This window comes from Neovison vison, chromosome 4 (genome assembly GCF_020171115.1).
Source record: "Neovison vison isolate M4711 chromosome 4, ASM_NN_V1, whole genome shotgun sequence".
Classification (NCBI taxonomy): domain Eukaryota; kingdom Metazoa; phylum Chordata; class Mammalia; order Carnivora; family Mustelidae; genus Neogale; species Neogale vison.
Genome location: NC_058094.1, coordinates 216,292,637 through 216,316,761, shown reverse-complemented (window position 1 = coordinate 216,316,761; position 24,125 = coordinate 216,292,637). Strand labels below are relative to the sequence as shown.

The 24,125-nt window shown below is 36.3% G+C and overlaps 1 protein-coding gene across 4 annotated transcripts in view; it reads right to left on the bottom strand.

Annotated features, from left to right (window-relative positions):
• Positions 1 to 24,125, bottom strand: part of TRIM24 (tripartite motif containing 24) — a 101,166-nt gene that overhangs the window by 8,910 nt on the left and 68,131 nt on the right. The window contains exons 7-12 of one of the 4 annotated variants that reach the window (XM_044246666.1): positions 22,465 to 22,611; positions 14,615 to 14,732; positions 11,943 to 12,109; positions 6,998 to 7,171; positions 3,237 to 3,410; positions 962 to 1,097 (exon numbers count right to left, since the gene is read on the bottom strand). In XM_044246666.1, coding sequence (XP_044102601.1) covers positions 962 to 1,097; positions 3,237 to 3,410; positions 6,998 to 7,171; positions 11,943 to 12,109; positions 14,615 to 14,732; positions 22,465 to 22,611 — 916 coding nt within the window. Of the gene's footprint in view, positions 1 to 961; positions 1,098 to 3,236; positions 3,411 to 6,997; positions 7,172 to 11,840; positions 12,110 to 14,614; positions 14,733 to 22,464; positions 22,612 to 24,125 lie in introns of all 4 variants that reach the window. The other 3 variants (XM_044246667.1, XM_044246665.1, XM_044246664.1) reach the window with 3 other exon arrangements.

Below are 24,125 nucleotides of genomic sequence, written 5' to 3'. Positions count from 1 at the left end.
ACTGAAACAAATATTCTACAGGCAATGGCCTTAAGATACTTTGTCCAATGCCTAGCACAGAGTCAGCAATGGATAAATGTTAGCTTTAGTAATATTGTAAAAATGGCTTACAGAAATGTTTCGTCAACTTACACTCCCGCCAGCTATGTATCGGAGGATTCTCTTCTCACATTTTTATCAATGAGTATTTTCACTATTTTTAAGGCTTTGCTACTTCAACAGTTAGAAATTATGTCTTGTTTTGATATTTTTAATGACCACTAGTGAGACTTAATCCCCCAAGTTACTGGCTATTTGTATTTCCTCTTCAGGGAATTATCTACTCATGTCCTCTGGCAATACTGAGTACTTGTCTTATTTATTTGTACAAACTTGTTTTATAATTAAACATTTTCTCTGCCATATTTTGTCAACAGTGTTCTTCCAGTTTATGTTTTAAGTAAGCGTCTCCTTTTAAATTGTGTAACTGCCTCATTACTGTTGCGTGACTGTTGAATGACCTGAGAAATTCTCCTCCTTCCTTATTTTGTTCTCGAGTACCTATTTTGCCAAGGTCTCTGGGGGTAGGTATAGAGTGCTTTAAAGGAAATGAGTAGGTATGTTAAAAATTTTTTAAACATTAATTAAATACCAAACAAAACCACCAAGAAGCAAATGACACTGCTAAATTTGGACCCTAGGCAACTTACACCCCAAAAGAGAACACAATACAGGCAAACTTATCAAAAAGAGAATGTGTAATACTAATTTCCTCTTGGGAATGCTCTAATGCCTTAAGTTTTATTGAAATTGAAAAGGTACAGAGGTTTAACCTTTGCTTCCCACTTTGAAAGTATACTAATTTTAAATAGTGCCAAAAACTCGGACTCATTTTAATCATCCAAAAAAAGGGGTGTAGGGGTCATTGCAAGTAGAGTAAAAAATGGGACACACTCACAAAATCCAAAGAAGCCCACTTTACCTGCAAGGCCTGGAGATGGCACTGATGAATTTGGTGACTGGACGGTTCTGTTTGAGGGCGGTCTTGGCTGGCCATGATCTATACTAGTATCTTTCCTCACAATATTGTCCAGCATAATAGTACTTGAACAGTCAATCTTATAAGAAAAGAAATTTATTTCACGGCATCCTGACTTTGCAAGTTAAAAGCTACTTTAAATTTAATAGAAAAGTTTAATAGTATAATTACTATCAAATAATAAAATATGTAAATATCCTATTTGAGAAATTCTGATGCATATTTTCCCCATAAACAATCTTGAAAAAGCTTTCATTCTTCTTAATGTTCCATCTTAGTAAATATGCTGAGGACATAGTAGTTCAGAAGTTATCAGCAAAGATAAGAGTATCATGTGTCATTCAAACCCATCAAAAGTGAAACAAAAAATACTTATTTAAAAATAACAAATGGCAGTCAATTAAAAAAAAAGGTGATGAGAAAAATAGCACAGTTTTACATGTTAGCAAACCTCTTTAATTTGGCTTACTAACAGCCAGCTAGATTCTTATATCTGCTTCCACACACAATCTGTTGTGCTGTGTGGTTTTGGTTGAACAACATGAAGAAAATGTGGCCTTACAAAGGAAGGATCTTGTGGAGCCCCCGATTCCCACTGTCTTTGGCTCACATTGAGAACTGGTGTTGGTAGGACTGCATAGATCAAGTAGGCCCACACATCACACATTTCTAGAACACTAACTCATTTAAGTACAGTACTACTATTTGGTAGGAAGAATGGATCCTCTCTAGATTCTTGCTTTAATGTAACAGGTATAAAGGAAACACTTCTTTCTAATTGATTTCTTGGTTAAAATACTGATAAATTTCTACTGAGTAAGACTTTAATTCTCTAGATGCAAATACTTATCATACTTAAATAGACCATTTATTTCCCCAAAATGTCTTTGTGATTGAAGTTCAAGTTCAGTTCTCTAACATAGTTCCAGCCCTTTTCAATCAGGATTCTACGAGGGGCTTAAGTCTTATGGTCCTAGGGCACAGATTGTGTGTGATGAATTTACTTTTCAACTTTCCATCTAGAATGGTGCTAGTTATGAACCATCTTTGAGAGGACTGAGAAAATGGTCACTCAAATCAGCTTCTTTATTCTATGGTTCAGATAAAGAATTTCAGTCAAGCAAGCCTGGGAGACCAAGTGTCACCTGTACCTGAAGACTGCAGAGAAAAGAGCAGAAGGACAATTCTACTTTCTGTGGGTCCTCTTTAGGGTAGGTGGTAAGCACACCTTTATGTTAAATTATGTTTAATATTTCTTGGGCAATACCTTGGCCAATACTTTTCTGAGTGTAAAACATACTGGAATGTGACTGGATCTATTGGCTCTTAATGTAAGAAAAGTTATTTACATCGCAAGGTAATCCTAAAAGCTAAAATAAAATTATAGGAATGAGACAAAAGAAGCTTTCCTATGTACCACATAGGAAGTATCAAAGTATGAAAAATACATGTACTTCACCCATTTAAAGTATACACCATTATTTTAAAAATTAAGAAACTCTGGTAAGATTAACATTGAAATATTAGTTGATCTCAATAACTTGAAAAACCAACTAAATGAAAATTAAAAAAATTATTTTACAATCTGACAAGATATTTCTTACAAGTTTTTAATGTTTCTGTCACAATTTTCTAACCTTACAGGGTTAAGGTAAGGTAAAATAAGTATCAACTTACACTTGGAGATCTGTCTATAGAATGTTGGATTTTCTGCCTTTGGAGATTTTTTAAAAAGTCATATTTACAAAAATGGCAAGTGCATGTATTTAATTTAAATATAAAATAAATCAGAGGTAATTCTGCACTGGCCAGTATGATCTGGGAGGAAATGTTTTCATTTCCATTGTTAAAATTATCTCCACCTCTTCTGATGTCTTCTAGTATCCCCTGCCAGCCTTACTCTGAAAGAGCACATTCCAGCAATTCAACTTGCCAGTACCTCTTCTCAGATCCTCCACTTCCCTGCTTTCCCTGTTCAATCACTGTAATCATTCATTCACAGACACCTTTAACTGCAGTGCCATGAAATATATCCCGTAGTATATTTAAATGCTTAGCATCTTTTTATTTTTCCTCCTGTTATATTTCTAAAGAATAAAAATGACTTCTAAAACCAAACACACAACCTATAATCTGACTAACTCAAGGCTTTTTACCAGATCTAAGTTCACTTAAAAATTCTCAAAAGATTCTTAGTATAAATTTTGTGTATACTTACATCTGGAAGAGAAGGAAGATTATAAGAACCTCCCACTGGTGAGCTCAAATCAATCATAGGTGAACCGAAAGCCTTTGCATCATATCCTGCTGCACTAGTAATGGTGGGACTAGAAGGAGTAGAGGATGTGCTGTTGGCAGTTGATGCGGTAGCCTGCCCACTGCTGATCTGCCACTACAGTAGCGAGAGAGGAGAAAGGTGGTCTATCAGCAGGCCAAAACACAAAATGTCCAACTAATCCCTGTTCCTCTGTTACAAAACAAAGTAGAAGATACATTCTGCTATTTGAATTCAACTAGAATTTCAACTGAAAGGCAGGGGGAAGGGGAGGAGATGGACAGATATATATATATAATTATCATTAATCCTGTCCAAAAATAAAAAAAACTAAAAGCACTGATTTTTTTAACCAGAAAACCATAATACCCCATCTCGGAAAGCTTATATATATTGCAAAAGGAATACATACATAGACAGGAACTTTGAGGTAAAGATGGACGGCTAAACGCATACATTTTCTTCAGTCCCTACCTGAGACATCTGAAACTAAAGTAATGGTTATGGGGAATTTTTAAAAAAGGATTTTGACTCAAAGAACATAGGAAAGAAGACAGAAATCCCATTTTGGAAGTTGTAAAGAAGAGGGATGAACAGCAATCACTTAGTCAATTTGCTAAAGCTGAAACCTAAGCTGGCAGTGCGGAAAACAGAGAAGTCAATATATACTGCAGAACCCTTACGGGCTTGGAAATTAGAAGCATGAAAGGTGAATCTGGGGCTGAAAACAGGACGATCTGCTGAGAAGTCTGTTTAAGAAGCACTAAAGCCCATGTTCCTTTCCTTCTTTACCTGCAGTTACCCCAAGATAATGTGGACTTTCTCTATCTCCACAGATGAAGGCTGGAAGTTTATGGTCTAAAATAGGTAAAACAGTGTCATTTGACTGAAAGGCACCAGGTTCATGAGAAGGAAGAAAACTACTGCACTGAAAACAAAGATTAAGAAACCATACTCACACTGAATGCTTAGCTTCCCTCACACTCTGCCACTGGCCCCCTACCATTCTTCTTACCCGTGTGGCTTCAAGGAGCAGCCAGGCCCTGCATTTTAGGTGGAGGACAGGAAGATCCTCTGGGAACTGGGCCAGCCTAAGACTTAAAAATGGCAACACTCGGAATTCTCCCAATAAATCTGCCTTATAGCCTTAATCTAGCATGAAATCTCAATCATCAAACGTTAGCTCTAGACCAAGGCTTTTAGGATTTTTTTTAACCCACTTCTTTTCTTTCTTTTTTTTTTTTTTTTAAAGATTTTTATTTATTTGTTAGAGAGAGAGAGAGAGATACAAAGAGCGCAAGCACAGGCAGAGAGAGTGGCAGGCTAGAGGCAGAGGGAGAAGCAGGCTCCCTGCCGAGCAAGGAGCCCGATATGGGATCATGACCTGAGCCAAAGGCAGCCGCTCAACCAACTGAGCCACCCAGGCGTCCCAACCCACTTCTTAAATATGAACAGATAATCAAACCTCAACACGCACTGGAGGAAAATCTTTGTTATTTAAGTTAAATCTCAGTTAAAGCTAGAACAAATACATTAATCCAGAGAATACTAGGAATGAGAAGTATAGAGGTGAACCATGATGCTCTCTACAAATGACTTCAAAACCTGTCACAAAATAAAAACACCTGATTGGTAGATGGATGAATAGATAGGTATATGGAATAATAAATGAGAAGGCAAATAGAACAATATGTCTCCTATCCAACTTTTCAACTTGCTGTGTTTGAAAATTTTAATAAAACAATGAAACATAAAATAAAAGGAAATCAACTGAGAGGCATCTCAAGACTATGCAAGGGAAAAAAAAAATCTCCAAACACAAGGTTTATACACAGACTACACTATAAAGACTGATAGTGTCAAAAGCATTCCAATTTTGAAAAATCTAATTTATATTCTTTACTGAAAATACCATGTAAAGAAACCTGTGAATGTCCTCTCTTTACCACCTACCCATCATATATATCCATCCATCCATCCATCATCCATCTTTTTCTTTTTCTCTGGACCCTAATCCTCCTTCCCTTCCACAGAATAATCACAGTTATAGATAATGTTTTTATTTTTCCAGGTTTTTATGTATCATGTATATACATATATATCATACATATATGTCATATACATATGATGTAAATATAAATCATATATGTCACACATATGATAAACAGATATACAACCAGGAAAATGAGGTAATGCCCCACAAAAATTCTAGAACGTTTCCCATATAACATAATCACATATAGATTACCGCATTTTCTCAATAGGTTAAAGTATTCTCACTGTGCAAGTATGCTACAGTTTATTACATTAACCAACTGAAAACCAATTCCCCACTATATTCTCTTAGTTTGTTCATTTATTTGTTCATGTTTACATTTTGACCAGGAATCATTTTAAAGAACATTCTTAGAGTGTGTGTCTACCCATTAAAAATAATAAATGGGGAAGAGGGAAAGCACACATTTGTGTACACAGAATGTGCTAGATGTTTCTGTATATGTTAGCATTCACTTTCAGCACAACTCTACAAGGTACTCAATGCATAGTTTGGGCAAATGACATTTAAAAGATTAAACTTGCACAAGGTCACAAAATTATTAGGAAAGTTTAAGGCTAAACTGTAGTTTGGGCCCTTTGCACCTCCCTTTACTGATGAAATAGTGGTATGACTTTTAAATAAAAGTATTTTTGTTAAATATTATTCAAGAAAATTTAGTGGTATTACAATAAAGCCTAATTAATTGTGTGCACACACACACTTACAGTGTGTGTACTTTTTACAACAGAATTTTCAGATCATTTGATTAAACGAATATCACAGAATTATGAAAATAGCATATTCCTTAATTTGGTCTTGGCAAAAAAACCTGAAAACTGAAATCAATCTGTAAGTGTTAAGCTGGAAAGACTGCTGACACAAGTTCTTGGAGAAGACAAAGAGAACTTTTACTTATTAAAAAGTAATGTCTTATCTAAAAAATAATTTTACCCAAAGACATTAAGAATATAAATATTAAACTTCATTGGACTTATATTGTAACTGTAAATATTAAGCTTAATCAGATATTTATGTACCTCATATTAAAACTTTCAGTTTGTTTTTAAGAAGTCTCCTTATAACAACTTAAAGATTCATTTATGTTCTCTTTTGCAGAAATATAACCTGTATTTGTTAGAATATTTCTGTCTTAATGAATTCAGCTAAAAGCTACACCTATCAGTATTGCCAAAATTCATACTATGACTCATTGATTATTCTGGGACTTCACTCCAATATCAACATAAGTGGCTTGATTTTTCTTGTTAATTACAAATCAAGACCTTTTCTCTTAGCTTTGTCTCTATTAGTCTGTGTATAATAAACCTGGTAACTCACATTTATTAAAAAAAAACGGGGGGGGGTGGTGCCGGGGTGGCTCAGTCAGTTAAGTATCCAACCCCTTGGTTTCAGCTCAGATCATAATCTCAGGGACCTGGGATTGAGCCCCCCATCAGGAGCCACACTCATCAGGGAGTCTGCCTGAAGATTCTCTCTCCTATCTCTGCTCCTCCCCCCACTCATGCACTTTCTCTCTCTCAAATCAACCAATCCAGGGGGTGTGGGGGGGGACTTGCTCTTGCTCTTCATTGCTTTATCTATAAATTTAATGTGATCTAAAAATAGAGAAGCAGAACAAGAAGCCTAAGAAAGCAAATATGGATACCTGTTTTATAGCTTGTTGAGCCAAAAAAGCCATCTGTAGTGGGTTGGGCTTTATTGCTTGTCGTGGTATGTTCTGGTTTGGTGGATATCTCAGCTGTTGAGGATGCGGAGGAAGAACTGGTCCATTGGGTTTGGGGCTGTGATTCTGAAAATTTATCAAACGTGGAGGGGGCTGCTGGAAAAAAGAAATTAAACCAATTTAGTAAAAATCATCCCTTGACAGACAAATCTTTCACAGAAAGACAGCACCTCTGTCACAGATGAATAACTTATTAACACTATAACATGGGTATGGGGGAAAGAGGCAGCCTTCTAGAATGTGTATAACTATGTGAAAAGTTTTATTAGGAAAGAGCCTTGGGGGAAGGTTTCCAACTTTAAGCAGGTTACAAAAGGACTGGACATAGGCCATGTTAGGAAGTAGGGGAAATTTGTGTTTGGTATACTTCGAAGTCTCTGATGATTACATTTTGCAAAGAACTGCCCTCTTCAGATGTCCTCAAGTAATGTGATGGTAGAATAGTAACTGCTAGCATTTACTGAGCAGCTGTTACATGCCAGGTACTGCTTTAAGGGCTTTACGTGAGTTAACTCATTTAATCTTCCCAACAATACTATGAGGTAGGAATTCTCTTCATTTTTGAGAAAAGGAAACCGAGGTATAGAGAAGTTAAATAACCTGCCCCAGATTAATGAAAATAATTAAAGATGAAGCTGGAACTTGAACTCAGGCACTCTGGCTCCAAGGTCTGCACTCCTAACCAATAAATCATGAATTATGAAAATAGTTGTTATTAATAACATTTAAAAATTAATGAGTTTTAGATCTCACTGAAGTCAAACCATATGTTAGGCATTATGATTAGCATTTTACATGTGTTGCCTCATTATTATCTTCCCCTCATTTTACAAATTAGGACACTAAACATTAGAAAGCTTAGAGAACTTGAAAAAGGTCACACGGCTAGTGAGAAGTAGCACTAGAGCTTTCATCCACATCTACTCCGCTATGTCATTACCAAAACACCTGCTGGTGTGTAGCTGGGGGTGGATTAAGGTACTAATTAGAGCTGAGAGGATGAATTTCCCTAAAGGAAAATAGATTTCAAATGGAAACCCTTCAAGGACAACAATGGTGGGTTATACGATAGGGCAAGGACTGGGAAGACAAGCCTACTTTGTGCATAAATGCTAGCCCTGGAAATTGAGACCAGTGTTCTAGAAAAAGGTAACCTTATATGCCAGTCGCAGTCTCATGGTGAACCAATTCTATGGTTGGCAATTTGTTGTAAAGCAAGTTCTTATTTTTAGCTCTCTCAACTGTATGTGATTAGAACTTCTCAGAAGGGGAAGTATTAACCTCCATATTCACAAGGGGACAAACATGAGATGTACAGGGCTGAAGTAACAGCACCTTAACTTTCGGTCCTCCAAAGGAGAGAGCTATAAAAGGTAGCTCTAATTTTGCCCTCTATTTTTACTTTTCCTTTCTCATTTGTGGAATTTACTCTCTTTCCCTGGGTAAATACTTCTTTCCCCCCACTCTTACAAATCAGTTGGCACTGGGTAACAACTCTCAAGAGTGGCCAGCAATTACGGACTCAAAAATAGATTTAGATACTGTTTCAATACAAGGGAAATTCTGTGGGTGAAGAGAAAAGTATTAGAGAAAATGTCACAACTGTACAGATGCATAAGCCTGAAGCCATAGCCATTTTCTTTGATTTTTAAAGTTTTGTGGCTTGAAGGGTTCTGTAGCACAGAAACGTTAACAGAAAACAACTGGGGAATTACAGTGGAAATAGTGGAAAAGTTTTTAATTTATCTAAGTGGTAGCTTTTTAAAGAGTGGGAAATCATCCAAAATGGTCCTTAAGAGACAATGAAGGAACTTCCATTAGTCCTTTGCTACCCCACTCTCACAGCGCACTCAGATTTACACATTGATACAGTCAAGGAATGACACTTGGCGCTAGAGTAATGTAGTCTGAGCAACTGGTGTCAGAATGGTGTCAACCCTGCCCTCAAGGAGCTCCCAGTCTGGTAAGACGTCAGGTGTTCTTCCCTCTCCTAAACTGTTATAGTTGATTGTGTTAGACAGGGGAGGCAATTTTGAAGAATAGGACTAGGAACTAGTTATGCTCATAAGAGAAAAACCAAAGCCAGTGCAACTTTAATTAAATGGAATCAACTAATTTTCAAGGATGATACAGAAAGAAAAAAGAGAAATAATTGAGCACTTAAGCAAACTGACATATAAACACCATTATCCTCACCCTCACTCTAAGTACCTTTATGATTATAGGTTTTGACTGTATTCTAGGTCAGTAGTTCCCAACTGTGCATAATAACCATGAAGGATAGCAGATGTCCTTCTAACATCTATTCACTGTTCAGGAAAATTAATGTATACACATGAGCAAGAGTATCTCCACAGCAGTAAATGTGACTCAGGAGTGAGAAGCATTGCTGGGGAGTGTGTATAAAATAACAGGTGACAGTGCTCTCTAACCAGGTGTGATCTGTCCACTGAAATAGACTGCATATTGCTGAATAAACTGATGCACTGTCTACCAGGTTTGTAACACTTAGTTCTGTCCTACCTCTGCACCATACAACTCTTTAACCATGCAGATTACCTGGTTAATATTCAAAGGAATAAGAAATAAGGAACTCTCATGTAAGCAATCTTTCTAAGTAGTCCTTTAAACTTAACTGTGTCCTATGGACAGATATAGGGTGAGATTTGAACATACCCACAAAGCCAGAGGCACACACAACCTCCTTATAGACAGATACCTTCCCACACTTATGTGTAAATAAACTGGTAAAAAAACTAAGTATATAGCTGGGCAGAGCACTGTAAAAGCTTATGGAGGATAGACTGATGCGTGAAAAATGTATGAGTATTTGGCAGAGAACACATAAAAATGAGAGATGAGTGTGAAAGAAGACTCAGGAGTCACTGAGAGTAGCAGAAAAACAATACTGTGTGAGGGAACAACCAAAAGATGTAAAAATTACTTTATTTCTATGAGGAAAAACTAGGTTTCAGAAGAGAGATTGTGTATTATATAGATTATACAGCAGTAAATCCTAGAGAGGAAAAAAACAAGATCAAAAGCAAATTTCTGAGATAAGTAGGCCGAATGCTGAGACATCATTTTCTTTGGGACTCCTTGTAAATAACAATGATAGAGGGACCAAGTCACATAGTATCTACTAAATGCCTCAGTTCCTTACTTCTTAGTGAAGAGGCAATTAACAAAAATAATGAATTTGTCTTTTTTCATGTTAATAAACTTAAATAAAAATCACTTTTCAATCTCCCAGACACTTAACATAAATAGTAATCATGAAAATGCTTAGCACTAGGCACTGAACTCTCTCTTCTCTTCAGATTTATCTTTACAAATATTTTGGTACTTTTTAAGGTCTATCTGCACTGTATCAATCTGCAGAGGTAATGATAAAATTATTCCTCAATTTTCTTAAAATTTCAACCCTGTCAGTTGTGCTCCTGGTATCTAAAGTGTACAAAGTCTTTTCCCATGGAACACCCACCAAAGACTTCTTAAATTCTTTGTTAATTACTTCCTGTGAAACATGAGTTAAAACAAAGTTCAAGAGGAATAATCTACTGGGTACATTAATATTCCCCTGGATTTGATATGCCTTCTTAATCAAATTACTAGAAAGCCATAAGCCTGAAATAAATTGCTTTAGGTCTTCACAGAAGCAACTTAACAAAATCAGGATCTATACATGTACATAACTTTATTCAGGGTAAGTAAGAGCCCTATGAAGGCAAATTCCCTGTTTTGTAAAATTGCTACAAAAAATATTATTATGCCATTCTTAATTACTTTTTCATAAAGAACCACATTATACATTCCTCTTAGCACTAGAAAAATACTAGTTAAAAGGTTCTTTCCTAGTTAACTGGCATGTTTCCTTTTTACCAAATAATATAGATATTACATCTGTTTCTTGTTTTCTTTGGTTGTGAAAAATTTCTCATCTAAGTCTTGTTCTCAAGTAAAGGAATTCTTAACCTAGTTCTGCACACTTTTGATTCTTATTAAGCCTTGTTCCATTTCATTCCTTTGTGCCAATCCATTTAAAGTATACTACTTCAAATCCTTCTTACAAATAGAAGAGTACAAATAAATAAATGTAACTGTAAAATAACAATTTGTATGAATTAATCAGACTTTACATTCTTGAGTAAACTATTAAGCATACCCAGATCTCACTTGAGTGGGATGATAAAACTCTTTAACAGAGCATATAAACTTATCTTCAAAAATAGATTAAAAGTAAATGGAATACTTCGTAGCTAGCAAAAATAAGAATGTTCATGGAATACCTGCTCAGAGTCTGAAGAAGGGAGATTTCTAGTGAACCACTCCCCAACCTTTTTCTCTTTCGTTTTACCCTAATTTCTAAGACACACTGCAGTTTTCCTAAACACTGCATCCCCGCAAAGACCAGATAACTGAAGTAGAAATCATTCTGAAGCACTAATACGGGAATGATGAGTTCCAGATACACAACTTTATCGTCAGCCATAGGCATGCGTTGTTTAGGAAAGCAAACATTTATCCTCGGTTATAACTGAAGAGAACAAAGAGTAGATGAAAATAGTTGTACCGGCTAAATAAACCATTAATTCCTTTTTGAGAAAGACTAAAAACTAGGAGTAAAATCAGGGATACTTTGATAAATTTTTATAAATTCATATATTTATATCATAGATGATAGATGTCTTGGTTATTTTAAAAGATGCTGAATACAATTGTACTATAATTATCTAAGTTAGGACAGGCCTGCTTCCAAATTTACCTGATGAGAGATGGAAGGTTGCTGGATGGGCCCCTGCATTCTAGGGTTTGGTAAACCCACAGGTGCTGGCCTCCGTTGCACCTGTTGCCTCTGAGCCATTACCTGTTGCTGCATATGCTGGAGTCGTAATTGAGCTAGGCTGATCTGTGTTGGAAACTTGGATAACTGGTTTGAAGATAAACCACCTGGTGGCTGTGAATTCTGTTCCACAACAGGATTCTGCTTAGGCATTTGTGGCTGACTCTCTTTATCTTCAATTACTAAAGAACCTAATCAAAGAGAAAAAGTTAAGTTGTAAAGTTTTTCTGATAGTGAAATAAGGCTATTTTTGCTGAACTTCAAATTGCCAAGAAATTTTTTGGTCTCAGAAACACTTTAGACTCTTAAAAATAGAAGGCCCCAAAGAGCTTTTGTTTATGTAAGTTCAAATCAAATTTTACCATATTAGAACCCATTAAAAGCACTTTTCACCTATCAATTCATTTAAAAATAACAAACCCATAATATTTTTATGAAAAATAATTTTTTTTAAAAAAAAAAATCAGTGGAGTGTCATTATCTTACTATTTTAAAAATCTCTCTACATGTTTCGCCTCAAAGTTGAACTCTTCTGTTTTTGCATTATCTGTCATTATACTTTGGGTTGAAATATCTGAAGAAAACTGGCCACAGACCGACATGTAGTTGGAAAAGGGAGTCCTTGTGGTCTCCTAAAACAGCCTCATACTGTATCTTGAGAACTTCTGTTGTTTATCAAAACAAAACAAGCAAACCTCACACTGGTTCTAAAATTCCCACAATATATTTGATTCTCTAGTATGAGCAATTCGTAACCTTTCAAGTTCCTTATATCTTCACAGTGCACACTACATCAGTCCTCTGAGAGACAATACTCTGGCTTACAGTTACACTTTTAGAATTCAAAGGTGCCTCTAACTGGATCTGATTAAAGCACAGGCCAAAGCTTGAGTTCTTCAACAGTACAGAATCAAAAATGTTTCTGATTTACTAAGCAAAAACATCCTAAAAAATGTGGTCATCATTCATTAAATACTCATTGTATGCAGGCAATATGATAGTAAGTCTATGCATATCCTTGTTTAAGTCCTTTCTTTGGGCAAGGGATCTAAGGGTTCAGAGAGATTCAACAATTTACCCAAACTCACTAAGACATTAACTGAACATTCATCTAGATCAATTTTTCCCTTGTACTCTTCTATTTCTCAGAAGCCATGGATAAACAAGTTTAGGAAAGCTTGTCTCCTTGTTAGAGTATTTAAGACGCAAACCTCATTGTAAATGACCATTTATACAACTGTAAATGATAGCTCTGAGAAGTCTTACAGTAAACGATACTGTTTAATTTTTTTACAGGATCTGCACAAACTTCACAAATAGGGATGCTGTTTTTATTTTGTTTTTGCTGATACAGATTCATCTAAAATTATATCCACTTATGTGTGTATAGTTACACACATACTCTTAATTTTACCTACGTCTACATCATGTGGTTTATGGTGTAAGCAATATGCTTTAAGTACACATATTTCTGTATATGACTATTTATGTGGATAGGTTCTCTGTAGAGCTAAAGGTGTGGTGGTTTGGTGGGGTAGGGTAACAGATAGTTACTTATAAACACACTTTGTATTAAGATGCTTCTTTTTAGTAATAGAGGTGAGATCGTGTGTGATTCCAGTTGCCTGTCACCCACCAATAATAAATACACTGCTGCATGCACTTTGAAACTAAGCCTCAGGGGTCATCTTATCACCATCCTTTTTGTTCTTCTGTTGTATGGATGAGATCTGTGTAAGCTTACTGCTTTCTTTCTTGGTATATTATGACAGCACTGTCTCTCTTTCTAGCCACTTCTTCCTTTCCTACCCAGAATCTAGCCTAGGAAATGAAAGGGTAACTATCTTTGATGTCTTCGAAACCTAGTCAATGAGACCAAAAACTGTCATCAAAGGGAATACATTGGTGGTTGAATGAAGAATGTATAGGGAATTCTTAAATTTCTACTTCTATAGATTCCCTGTGAGAAATTAAGAAGCAAGGAAGTGAAGACTTTTTCTACTAGCAAGTAATATAGGGAAATTAAAGTAATAACTTTCTGCTGACCTGCCTGCGAAGATATGTGAACGGACCAAAAATGATAGTTTCCCTTTGTGATTATTCAGTGGGCTCTAATACTTAAAACTGGGGCACTTTTCTGTGTGCATGTTACACTCTAATTAGGAAGTTTAAAAATATATAGTTATTACATAAAAGACAGAATAAAAAAATGAGAAGTCCTCCCTAGCAAGATCAAGCAAATGAACCTTTAGGCACGTCATAACTCGGTATTAAGAGTAAGCAAGCCAATAGGAGACACACTATTTCATCAGAAAACATTCCAAATGTAAAAAAATCCTGTACTGATGGCAGTCACGAGTCAAAAGTTTTACTAACTACAGTACAAACAAGATGTATGAAAAAAAGAACTTCATACAAGATGTATGAAAAAAAGAACTTCTAAATCCCGAAGTCTACTCTGTGAGTCAATATAAAGGATGTTCATACCATCCATTTAGTTACATGTGTATCTGTAGTCATGCATGTGTCACGCAGACACATAACATTAATAAAAAACTAGCAAAATTCCATGTCTTCAAAACAGGGTAATAAAAACTCTTTGGGGGTAGAAGGGAATACATTTTCAGCAACATATCATAATCATTAAGAATTCCAGAAACAAATGGCATGTTGAGAAAATGGACAGAAGGGCATACCTAGATTGATAATATTTTGAGCCCAGAAACTAGGATCACAGTGAAACTGGATGGTATTGTTGGTCACTGGGGAAGCATCACACCTCGCTCGAAGAAGGTGCCGTAACCGGTATGTAATCTAGAAGAAAGGAGAGACGACTAAACATTGGCATCTTTATAAGATATAAGTTCCCAGTAAATACACAAAAATGATCTCTGGTATGTATGCTAACACAAAATAAGTAATCCTCTCTAAGTTATCAATGTGGATAAGCAGGTTTTTTTTTTTTTTTTAAACATGTTAAAAATTTTGGGTGCCTGGGTGGCTCAGTGGGTTAAGCTGCTGCCTTCGGCTCAGGTCATGATCTCAGGGTCCTGGGATCGAGTCCCGCATCGGGCTCTCTGCTCAGCAGGGAGCCTGCTTCCCTCTCTCACTCTCTGCCTGCCTCTCCATCTACTTGTGATTTCTCTCTGTCAAATAAATAAATAAAAAATCTTAAAAAAAAAATAAACATGTTAAAAGTTTTGAGATATAATTCAATTAGCTATACTACTGAATACAAAACTGAAAAGTATCTTAAAGTGACAGGTTAAAGTCAGTTTTTTGAATTAATAAAACTTCAGAGAAGCACCAATTAAGTATTTGTAAAATAAATCCTAACACATTTTGCTCTTTTATTTTACTTACTCATTTAAAGAAGGATTTAACATTTATATTACGGGGCTAATGAGTTACGGTAAGTACAAATTAATCTCAGCTAGGGATTGTTCTCCTTGCTTCTATGTTTGGGATATCACGTCATCACACCATATCCCCCACGTCCTTCCACATTGCAGTTCTCAGTGAATAGTTGGTCATTTTCCCTCAGTCCTTGAATTTAGTTCCTGGCTCATTATCACCATCTCTAACATTACTCTTGTCATTACTTCTTAGTGATTTTAATATCCAACCAGCTGATCCTTCTTTCCAGCTTCCTCTAGTCCCAGGTACCAATAATGGTATAAACCTTAAGGGTCCTATCAGTGTTTGCTCTTAAAATTTTCCCCTGTCCTTTGAGCTCACCTCACCATTAACCTTATCCAACTGAAAGCCCAGGGTCAATCATCATAATCACCTTGCATATACCCTTGTGTCTCTTTCTCTCACATGCTCTAGCCTTTCCCTCTCAACTTTTCCCCAAACAAAACAAAACAACCCTGGTTTTAGATCCAACGTTTGCCCAGATATAAATGGACTAATAAACACATTACAATTTACTTCAGGTAGGCCCCTAAATTTGACCGGCTACCCTGACATTCTTCTGGTACTTTACTTCCCTACCCTCCTAAATACTCAAATTTTCTTCTCAGATCTCTAGCACCTCCTTCCTTTTTCCATTCTCAATCTCAGCTGATGATTTTGCTTATAATTTTACTCAGAAAGCAAGGAACAATTAGGGACCTTCTACAAATTCTCACTACTTGTCAGTATAAGTGTTCCCTCTTATTACAATGGATTAAATGGCCTTTTTTTTTTTTTTAAAGAGTTTATTTGAGAGAGACAGAGAATAAGCAAGAGAGCATATACCCGGAGCCAGAGGGAGGAATGCGGTGGTGGGTGTAGAGAATATCAAGCAAACTCCCCCATGGAGCCTGGAGAGTGATGTGGGGTTTGATTCTAGGACCCTGAGATCATGACCTGAAATGAGCTGAAATGAAGAGTCATAAGCTTAAAAGACTAAGCCACCCAGGTGGCTCCTAAATGGCCATACTTCTAAGCCAGTCCTTCCACTTGTGCAACAGTACCCAACCCTTCTTGTCTACTCACAGACATTGCTCAGCAATTTTCTTCCCTCTCCTGTATCACCTAGGCTTCCATTTTACTGGATCACTCTTATCAACTTATAAATACGTTTTAATTTTTCCCAGCTGAAAACAAAACTCTTGGCTCCTTTGCTCCTCTAACACCCACTGCTCCATTTTCCTGCTCTTCTTTTTACAGAAAACTCTTTAAAAAACTCATCTATTTTTACTGCTCCCTGTTCCCCTCCTCCCATTCTTTTCTGAAACCATTTCTTTCACTTGGCTTTCGGCATACTATACTCTCATGGTTTTGCCTTTACTTTACAGACTGCTATTTTTCAGGGCCACTGAGAATAGGTTTCAGTTCCAATGCACCATCCCAGTCTCCAGTGTTTGTTCTTCCAGTCTTGCAACTGCCCTCTCCTCTCCTATACCCACATAGTTTCAGTGATCTCATATAGTCTCATAGTTTAAATTACTCTTTAATTTGTAGCTCAAGTCTGGATCTCTCTTTTGAATTTGCATTTCCAGCTGCTAAGTCAACATCTCCACCTGCTTGTCTGACAGGCACCTCAAATTTAATATGTCTAAAAGAGAACTTCTGATCTTTCTCTTCAAGTCTACTTGTCTTATAATCGTCTCCATCTCCATTATTGGCAGCACTACTTCTCCACCACTTTGTCAGTCCTTGGTTCCTCTTTTTCTCAAGCCTTACATTCAATCTGCCAGCAAATCCTACTGCTTCTATCCTTAAAAGACATGGATAACCCTACCTATCAACTCTATTAATTCTCCTCCTACTACTTTGGAAAACCACCTTATTGTAGTAAGATTCTAACTGGTCTCCTTTATTTCTTCTTTGCTCTCAATAGCCACAGTGATTGTTAAAATATAAATCATATTCTGTTCTTTTTCTCAAGTCCCTCTCAAATGGGTGCCCATCTTAATCAGATTAAAAACCAAAGTCCTCATAATGAACTACAATGTTTGTGCTACTTGACTTCGCATTACTTCTCTTAATCATACCACTTTCTGCTCCTTCACCCTTCTGGCCCCCCAGGCTTCTTTGTATCCGTACCAGAAAAACTTTCACCTCTATCTTTGCACTTTCTGTGTTCTCTGCCAAAATTTCTTTGCCTTGAGTACTTACTTCCAACAGGGCTTGCTTCCTCACTTCCTTCCGTATCTGCTCAAATATCACCCTTTTTAGATAGTTTTATATATCTAAAACTACAATTCCTACCCCAATCTTCCCAGACTCCTTTCCTTAATTTACTTTTCTCTAGAGCACTTAACACCATGTAACAGTATACATATTTTACTTATTTCTGTACGCTCTCCACTAAAACCCAATTCCTTGGGTTGGGCAAACTCCGTTTTCCCCGTGCTTAGAATGCTGCCTAATATATAGCAGGTCTTCAATAACTAAGTGTTGGGTAAATAAATTTGCTTCAGTTGCTAAATTATTTCCAACAGCTATAATAAGTTCTGAGTCAAAAACCTTGAACTTATTTTGGGACTATGCGGAACACATGGCACAGTGTGTAACAAACAGCACTCAACACAGTGTTCTTCTCCCGAAGGTTTTCTCCTTCTAATTTTTACATCCTATAACAGTTCTCACTGAAAGAATGCTAACCAAAGTAATTATTCCAAGAATTTTCCCTCATTAATACACTCATGTTTAATCATTTCCCAAATGTGATCATTTTGAAATAATTTTAAAATTGTAGAAAACGGAAAAGAACTCTTTACCCAGATTTCCCAACTGTTAATGTATTAGCAGATTTGCTCCAGTGCCTGCCCAACTGCTTCTGCACACATACACTATTACTTATCTTTTTCTGAACCTCTTGACAGCAAGTTGAAGACATGAGGTTCTGTCTACCCCAAGCACTCCACTGAGTGTATCTTAAAACAGAGATCCTCTAACATAAGTGGCAAGTTCCAAATTCCAAAAGCAGGTTTGTTACAACACTACATTCCAATCCAAAGACCTCATTCAAATGGCAAGTCTCGCAACAGTGTCACTTCCCAGAATGCGATCAAGGAACACAGGTTGGGTTTAGTTGCCACATCTCTCCAGTTCCTTCGTCTTTCCCTGTCATTTTGTCCTTGATAGCTTTGAAGAGTTTGGGGCTTATATTCTGCAAGATGACAACACAGGTCTGAGTGTAGTTCCTCCTGATCAGACTTAGTAAATCATCTTTGTCAGGAATCCCACACAAAGATAATGTGCATTTCTTAGCGCATCAGATCAGGAAACTCAGGATGTCAATCTGTCCCATAACTGCTGATACAAATCCTCATCACCTGGCAATTCTGTTGCCCAGTTTCTCCACCTTAAATTCACTGGATTTCCCCCTTTGTAACTGGTTAGTATTTTGCAAAGAGGTATTCTAGGGTTACACTGAAATCCTTTTCCATCAATTCTCTATTCACTAGGTTAGTGTACTCTGATGACTCCTTAATTACCTCTACGATAGTAACCGAAATGTGCTGCCTATCTACTATTCTTTTTACATTTATTGATTTACATTGTGAAATAAACTTTTCCCTTCTTTATCATTGCTGTAGAAAAAATGATTAAAATCAGAAATGTAAGCACTTCCTTAAAAGAAAATCAGCTCTGTTAAATAAAGGAACTATGACGTATATCCCTGGGATATACCTTTCCCCCCTTCAGGTACTATGCTGATAAATCCCTTCTTTTGCAATTGAAAAGCTAAAAGACACAATTTAATTACAACTCAGATAGTATCTATTTGCTAATTAAGTTGCGCAAAGGTCTAAAAATATTATCAAACTTGGGCAAACTCTATTCATTAAGTAATGATGTACTTTGCTGTCAAGATGTAAGAGCTCTCTGTCAAATTATTTTACTACCCATCTAAAATGTAAAGCTTGTCAAAACTCCTGATACATGTTTTAGATCATTTTGAAAGGTCATAAAGCCTGGCTAGTGTAGAAGATAATGGTTTATTAAATATAATTTTTTTTTTTTTTTAGATTTTATTTATTTTTTTTCTGAGCGAGGGAAAGAGAGTGCACAAGCAGGGAGATCAGCAAGCAGAGGGAGAGGGCGAAGCAAGCTCCCCACTGAGCAAGGACCTGGAGATCAAGACCTCAGCCAAAGGAAGACACTTAACTGACTGAGCCAACCAGGTGCCCCAGTGGTTCCTGAAGTATACTTGTTAATCCTTTCAGATGTATCTGAACTTAAATATACTCAGGTTTCACACTGAAAACTTAAAAAAAAGCAAAAGATGAAAAAAGTTTTTTAAGATATAGATATGAAAACAGCTTTCAAGATAGTAATACTGTATACTGTCTCCTTTCTATTGAAGTTAAACTTAAAGAAGAGATTTAATATTTGAATTTCCAATCCTGTAAAAATTAACACGCAGTTTTGTTTATACTTTGAATTTCTGACAGATGTTTTATCTGCCATTTTTTCACCATCAATCTTTTGTTTCATTCCTATACATCAAGCAGTGAGTAACACAAAATTCCTACCTTTAAGAAGTATAAAGTCTAATGAGAGTCATAAAAACATGCAAATACAATAGTAGATAAAAGTCAGTAATAATATGATGAATATATGCACAAAGGATTTACAAACACGGAGAACAGAAATTCAATCCAGTTTTGGTCATCAAAGGCTGCCAAAAGGAAAGGAAGATAAACCTAAACTGAAGCTGGCAGTCTTTAAAAAAGATGAACATTAGTTACTCAGGAAAGAAGAGGCATTGTAAGAAAGGGTACCAGTACCCAGGCAAGAAGCAGCATATACTGGGAGCTCCAAGGAATAGAAGCAAGGTGCTGCCAATGACACCTTCAAGAAAACATAAAGAGGGTCTTCAAACAGTATTAGATGGGAGCAGAGGAAAAAGAAGAGACTGTAAAATTTCTTTTTTAACTCAACAGTTTCCTAATTGCTATTATTATAGAAATATTTACTGCTAGTAAAAAGGATGATAGTGCTTTACTCTCCTGATCTTTCTTCTGTCAATATTTCTTGCCCTCCTTCTAAATTACATAATAATAAATTCAGTGTTAACATGCTGACAGAAGAACCCTGAGGAAATACTGTGAAAATGTTTCAATATATTTAAAACTGGACTTCTGAAAAGATTCCACTGTTGCATTGGGTTTTGTTTATTAGCCATAATTCCTATAGCAAAAAGATGAACTGAGAATTAGAAGTCAAGCTTGAAATTTCAGACATGCAAGGGATTTCTTATTTTTTTAAGCACATAAAAGCCATCATTTAAAGGATAACCTGAGTAAACATGGCTACAGGAAACAAGCCTAAGAATGATGAAAACCAGTGTAGAATGTAGCAATTTTCAAAGCTTTCGAGGTTGGAAACCCTTGTAAGTGTTTACAGATAATCATGAGCCTTAGCTCTGTAGGCATTACAGGCAAATTATTTTATTAACCACACGGGCTACTGGTAATGCCTTGAGGCCCACTTGGGTTGCATAGGCTTTTAAAAACTAGGAAAAAAATGATTTAGTCAATTAGGTATTGGTTCCTTATAACTGATTCCTTATAATTTGCTGAGTCCATTTTCTCCTATATATAAAATAAAACAATCTCCTTCTCTCCTAGGTCAAGAGATCATTAACATAACTAAATAACTGATCTTCTATTTTTATTGTTTTCTATTATAATTGTAAACAAAATCATAGAATAAAATTAGAGAAATTTTTAAACAGAAGAGATTGAATATCTGTACGAATGTCTTACACATATATAGTAACAATATTCAATAATCCTAATTTTTCATCATAATTGAAAAAAGAATTCTCTCATTTTCTACTTTTCTTTTTCTGTTACACTTTCAGAAAAATATTCAGGAAAACAGAGAAGATAGATGTCTATATAGAAGCTGTTTTTCATTACATCAATAAAGCCCTTTAAAAAAGAAAAGACTCAAGAAAGATTCTATCATTGAATATTATGAAAGAAAAAATTCTAAGAGCGAATACAATGCATGACTAGGAATAGTTTCAGAAATAGTTACTAATCAGTTTTTTATTTGTTTTTTAAAAATATTTTATTTATTTGACAGACAGAGATCACAAGTAGGCAGAGAGGCAGGCAGAGAAAGTGGGAAAAGCAGGCTGTTGAGCAGAGAGCCCTATGCGGGGCTCGATCCCAGGATCTTGAGATCATGACCTGAGCAGAAGTTTAACCCATTGAGCCACCCAGGCGCCCCTAAAATACTACTGTTTTCCCTGTCAAATAAGCAAAGATTTCCCAATTACAACAAATTTAGGGTGGATGGCGGGGGGAGGGGGCAGGGAATGGGCTAAATGGGTGATGCAGATTAAGGAGGGCCCTTGTCCTGATGAGCACTGGGTGTTACATGTAACTGATGAATCACTAAACTCTACTCCTGAAACCAATATTACACTATATGTTAATTAACTAGAATTTAAATAAAAACTTCAAACAAACACACCCCCCCACCACCAAAATGATGCAAAAGTTTAAGTGAAATATTACATGAAAAATGCTTGGAATTAGTGTCTGACACACTATAGGTGATCAAGAAATATTTACTATTATCATTGTTTTTGGTATTAAGTGTAATAGCCACTGAGAGAAAACCTGGAAAAGAGGAAGACAGGAATGACAATGGTAGATTAAAACTGAAGTCACACCTAAACCATGGCAGTTAATATATTTTTTAAAACCAAAATATTTTGATTAAAATTAGAAATAGGTAAAAAATATAGAACTAGATAAAGGGCAATGAAGTACAAATAGACTAACGAACATTTCTGAATGTTAAATATTCTTTTTTTTTTTTTTTTAAAGATTTTATTTATTTATTTGAGGGAGAATGAGTGAGAGAGAGCATGAGAAAGGAGAAGGTCAGAGGGAGAAGCAGAGTCCCCAAGGAGCTGGGAGCCTGATGTGGGACTCGATCCTGGAAGTCCAGGATCATGACCTGAGCCGAAGGCAGTCGCTCAACCAACTGAGCCACACAGGCGCCCCTGAATGTTAAATATTCTAATACCGCCACTGTTTCTCTGTGTTTTGATGGTATGTGAAATGCATTATTCAGTCTATCTTACCAGTCGCTTGCTATAAAGTAACGCTGTACTGCTGCCACTGGAAACTGCCCATTTAGAGAAATGCATGACATGCTCCAACTGTTTAGAAAGCCCAGCCACTTCCTGTTGTTGTTGCATAAGTTTCATGCGATGGTCCTTGGCAAGGCTCTGAAAAGAAGAAAATTTCAACATTTGTCTTGCATATAACATATTTTAATTGTCATTTTCAGATTACCAAATTACCAAATACCACCTCTGAGAACTCAAATGATAGAAACTTAAAATACGCTTAGTGGTTTTCTCCCTCGGTATGAAGGATTGCTCTCATTGCCCCAAAAACCCGTGCCCCAAACACTGTGGAGTTTCTGCTGCTGCCACCATCACCACTGCTGTCACTGCCCCTGCATCCCCCACTCCAGACCCTTGGTCTAGTAGTTGGGACATATTCTGCAAATTTAGGTCTCTGTTCATGTAACTTCTAATATCCAAAAAGGGACAAAAGTCATGGATTAACTATGATATAGTAAACGCCTGTTAAATTCAATACTCACAAATAAAATAGATGTATCATCCAGCAATCTAATAAAATTACCAGATCACACGATTTGTGCAATCACAGGGATTCGCCTTTTCAGGCGTTCTAGTCTTGACTGCAACCACTTTGTGGCCAGTCATGCCATATCGTAGACAACATTTATACTTTGTATGTAGTTAGAAAGGGGTATGTTTTTTGTCTATTGAGAATTACCTTGGGAGCCAATTGATAAAACGACTAGAGGTTCCAAAGCATTCTCAGAAAAACTACATAAAAGCAGAGTAAAGAATATCTCTAAGCGAAGCACACAAGCAAGAACACAGATTAATCAAAAGTAGAGAGCCCTGGCGGTGCTTGGGCAGCTCAGCCGGTTAAGCGTCTAGCTGCTTTCAGCACAGATCATGATCTCAGGGTCCTGGGATAGAACCCTGCATCCAACTCTGTGTTTAGCGGGGAGTCTGCCTGGGATTTTCTCTCTCCCACTGCCCTTCACCTGTTCATATGTGCATGTTCTAAAATAAATAAATAAAATCTTAAAAACAGAAAGGAGAGAGTACTGAACTTGGGTTATTTTAAAATTCTCTATCCAAAAGTCTTTTAAGGAAAGGGGAAAACGATAGAGTTTTGTACTGATCCTTAAGTTTAAAAATAAAAATTGCTACACTCCAATATGGATTTATATTCTCATTTTAAAAAAATGAACCTAGATCCTGACCCTAGTCAATTTCAAATTTGGAAAATACATAGGTGCTGAAGTGAATTAAGGGAAAAACTGCAATGACAGTCAATTTTAGTCAAGTTTAGAGATTACTTACTTTTTACAGTGGTCAGAAATAGCCTAAATGTTTCTGTAGAGACATACCAGAAAGAATGTAAGTTTTGTTGACTCTGGGAGAGGTTGTACATTGACAATAAGAAGCCTTAGTTACTTGGGTCTTCTATGGTAACAACTATTTGAGCCAATTTCTGGATTCTTAGGTAAAAGTGGCTGCATTTGTTTAAGAAGGATTCTGTGAACCAGGAGAATGGATATGAGGACCAGAGGCATATTTAAAAGGTACTATAAAAACTGTAAGTTAATAAAGTTGATTATAAATAATGCTGAGGACTAGGTTCTTCATTCCTAGAGATTTGGGATCTGGTCATC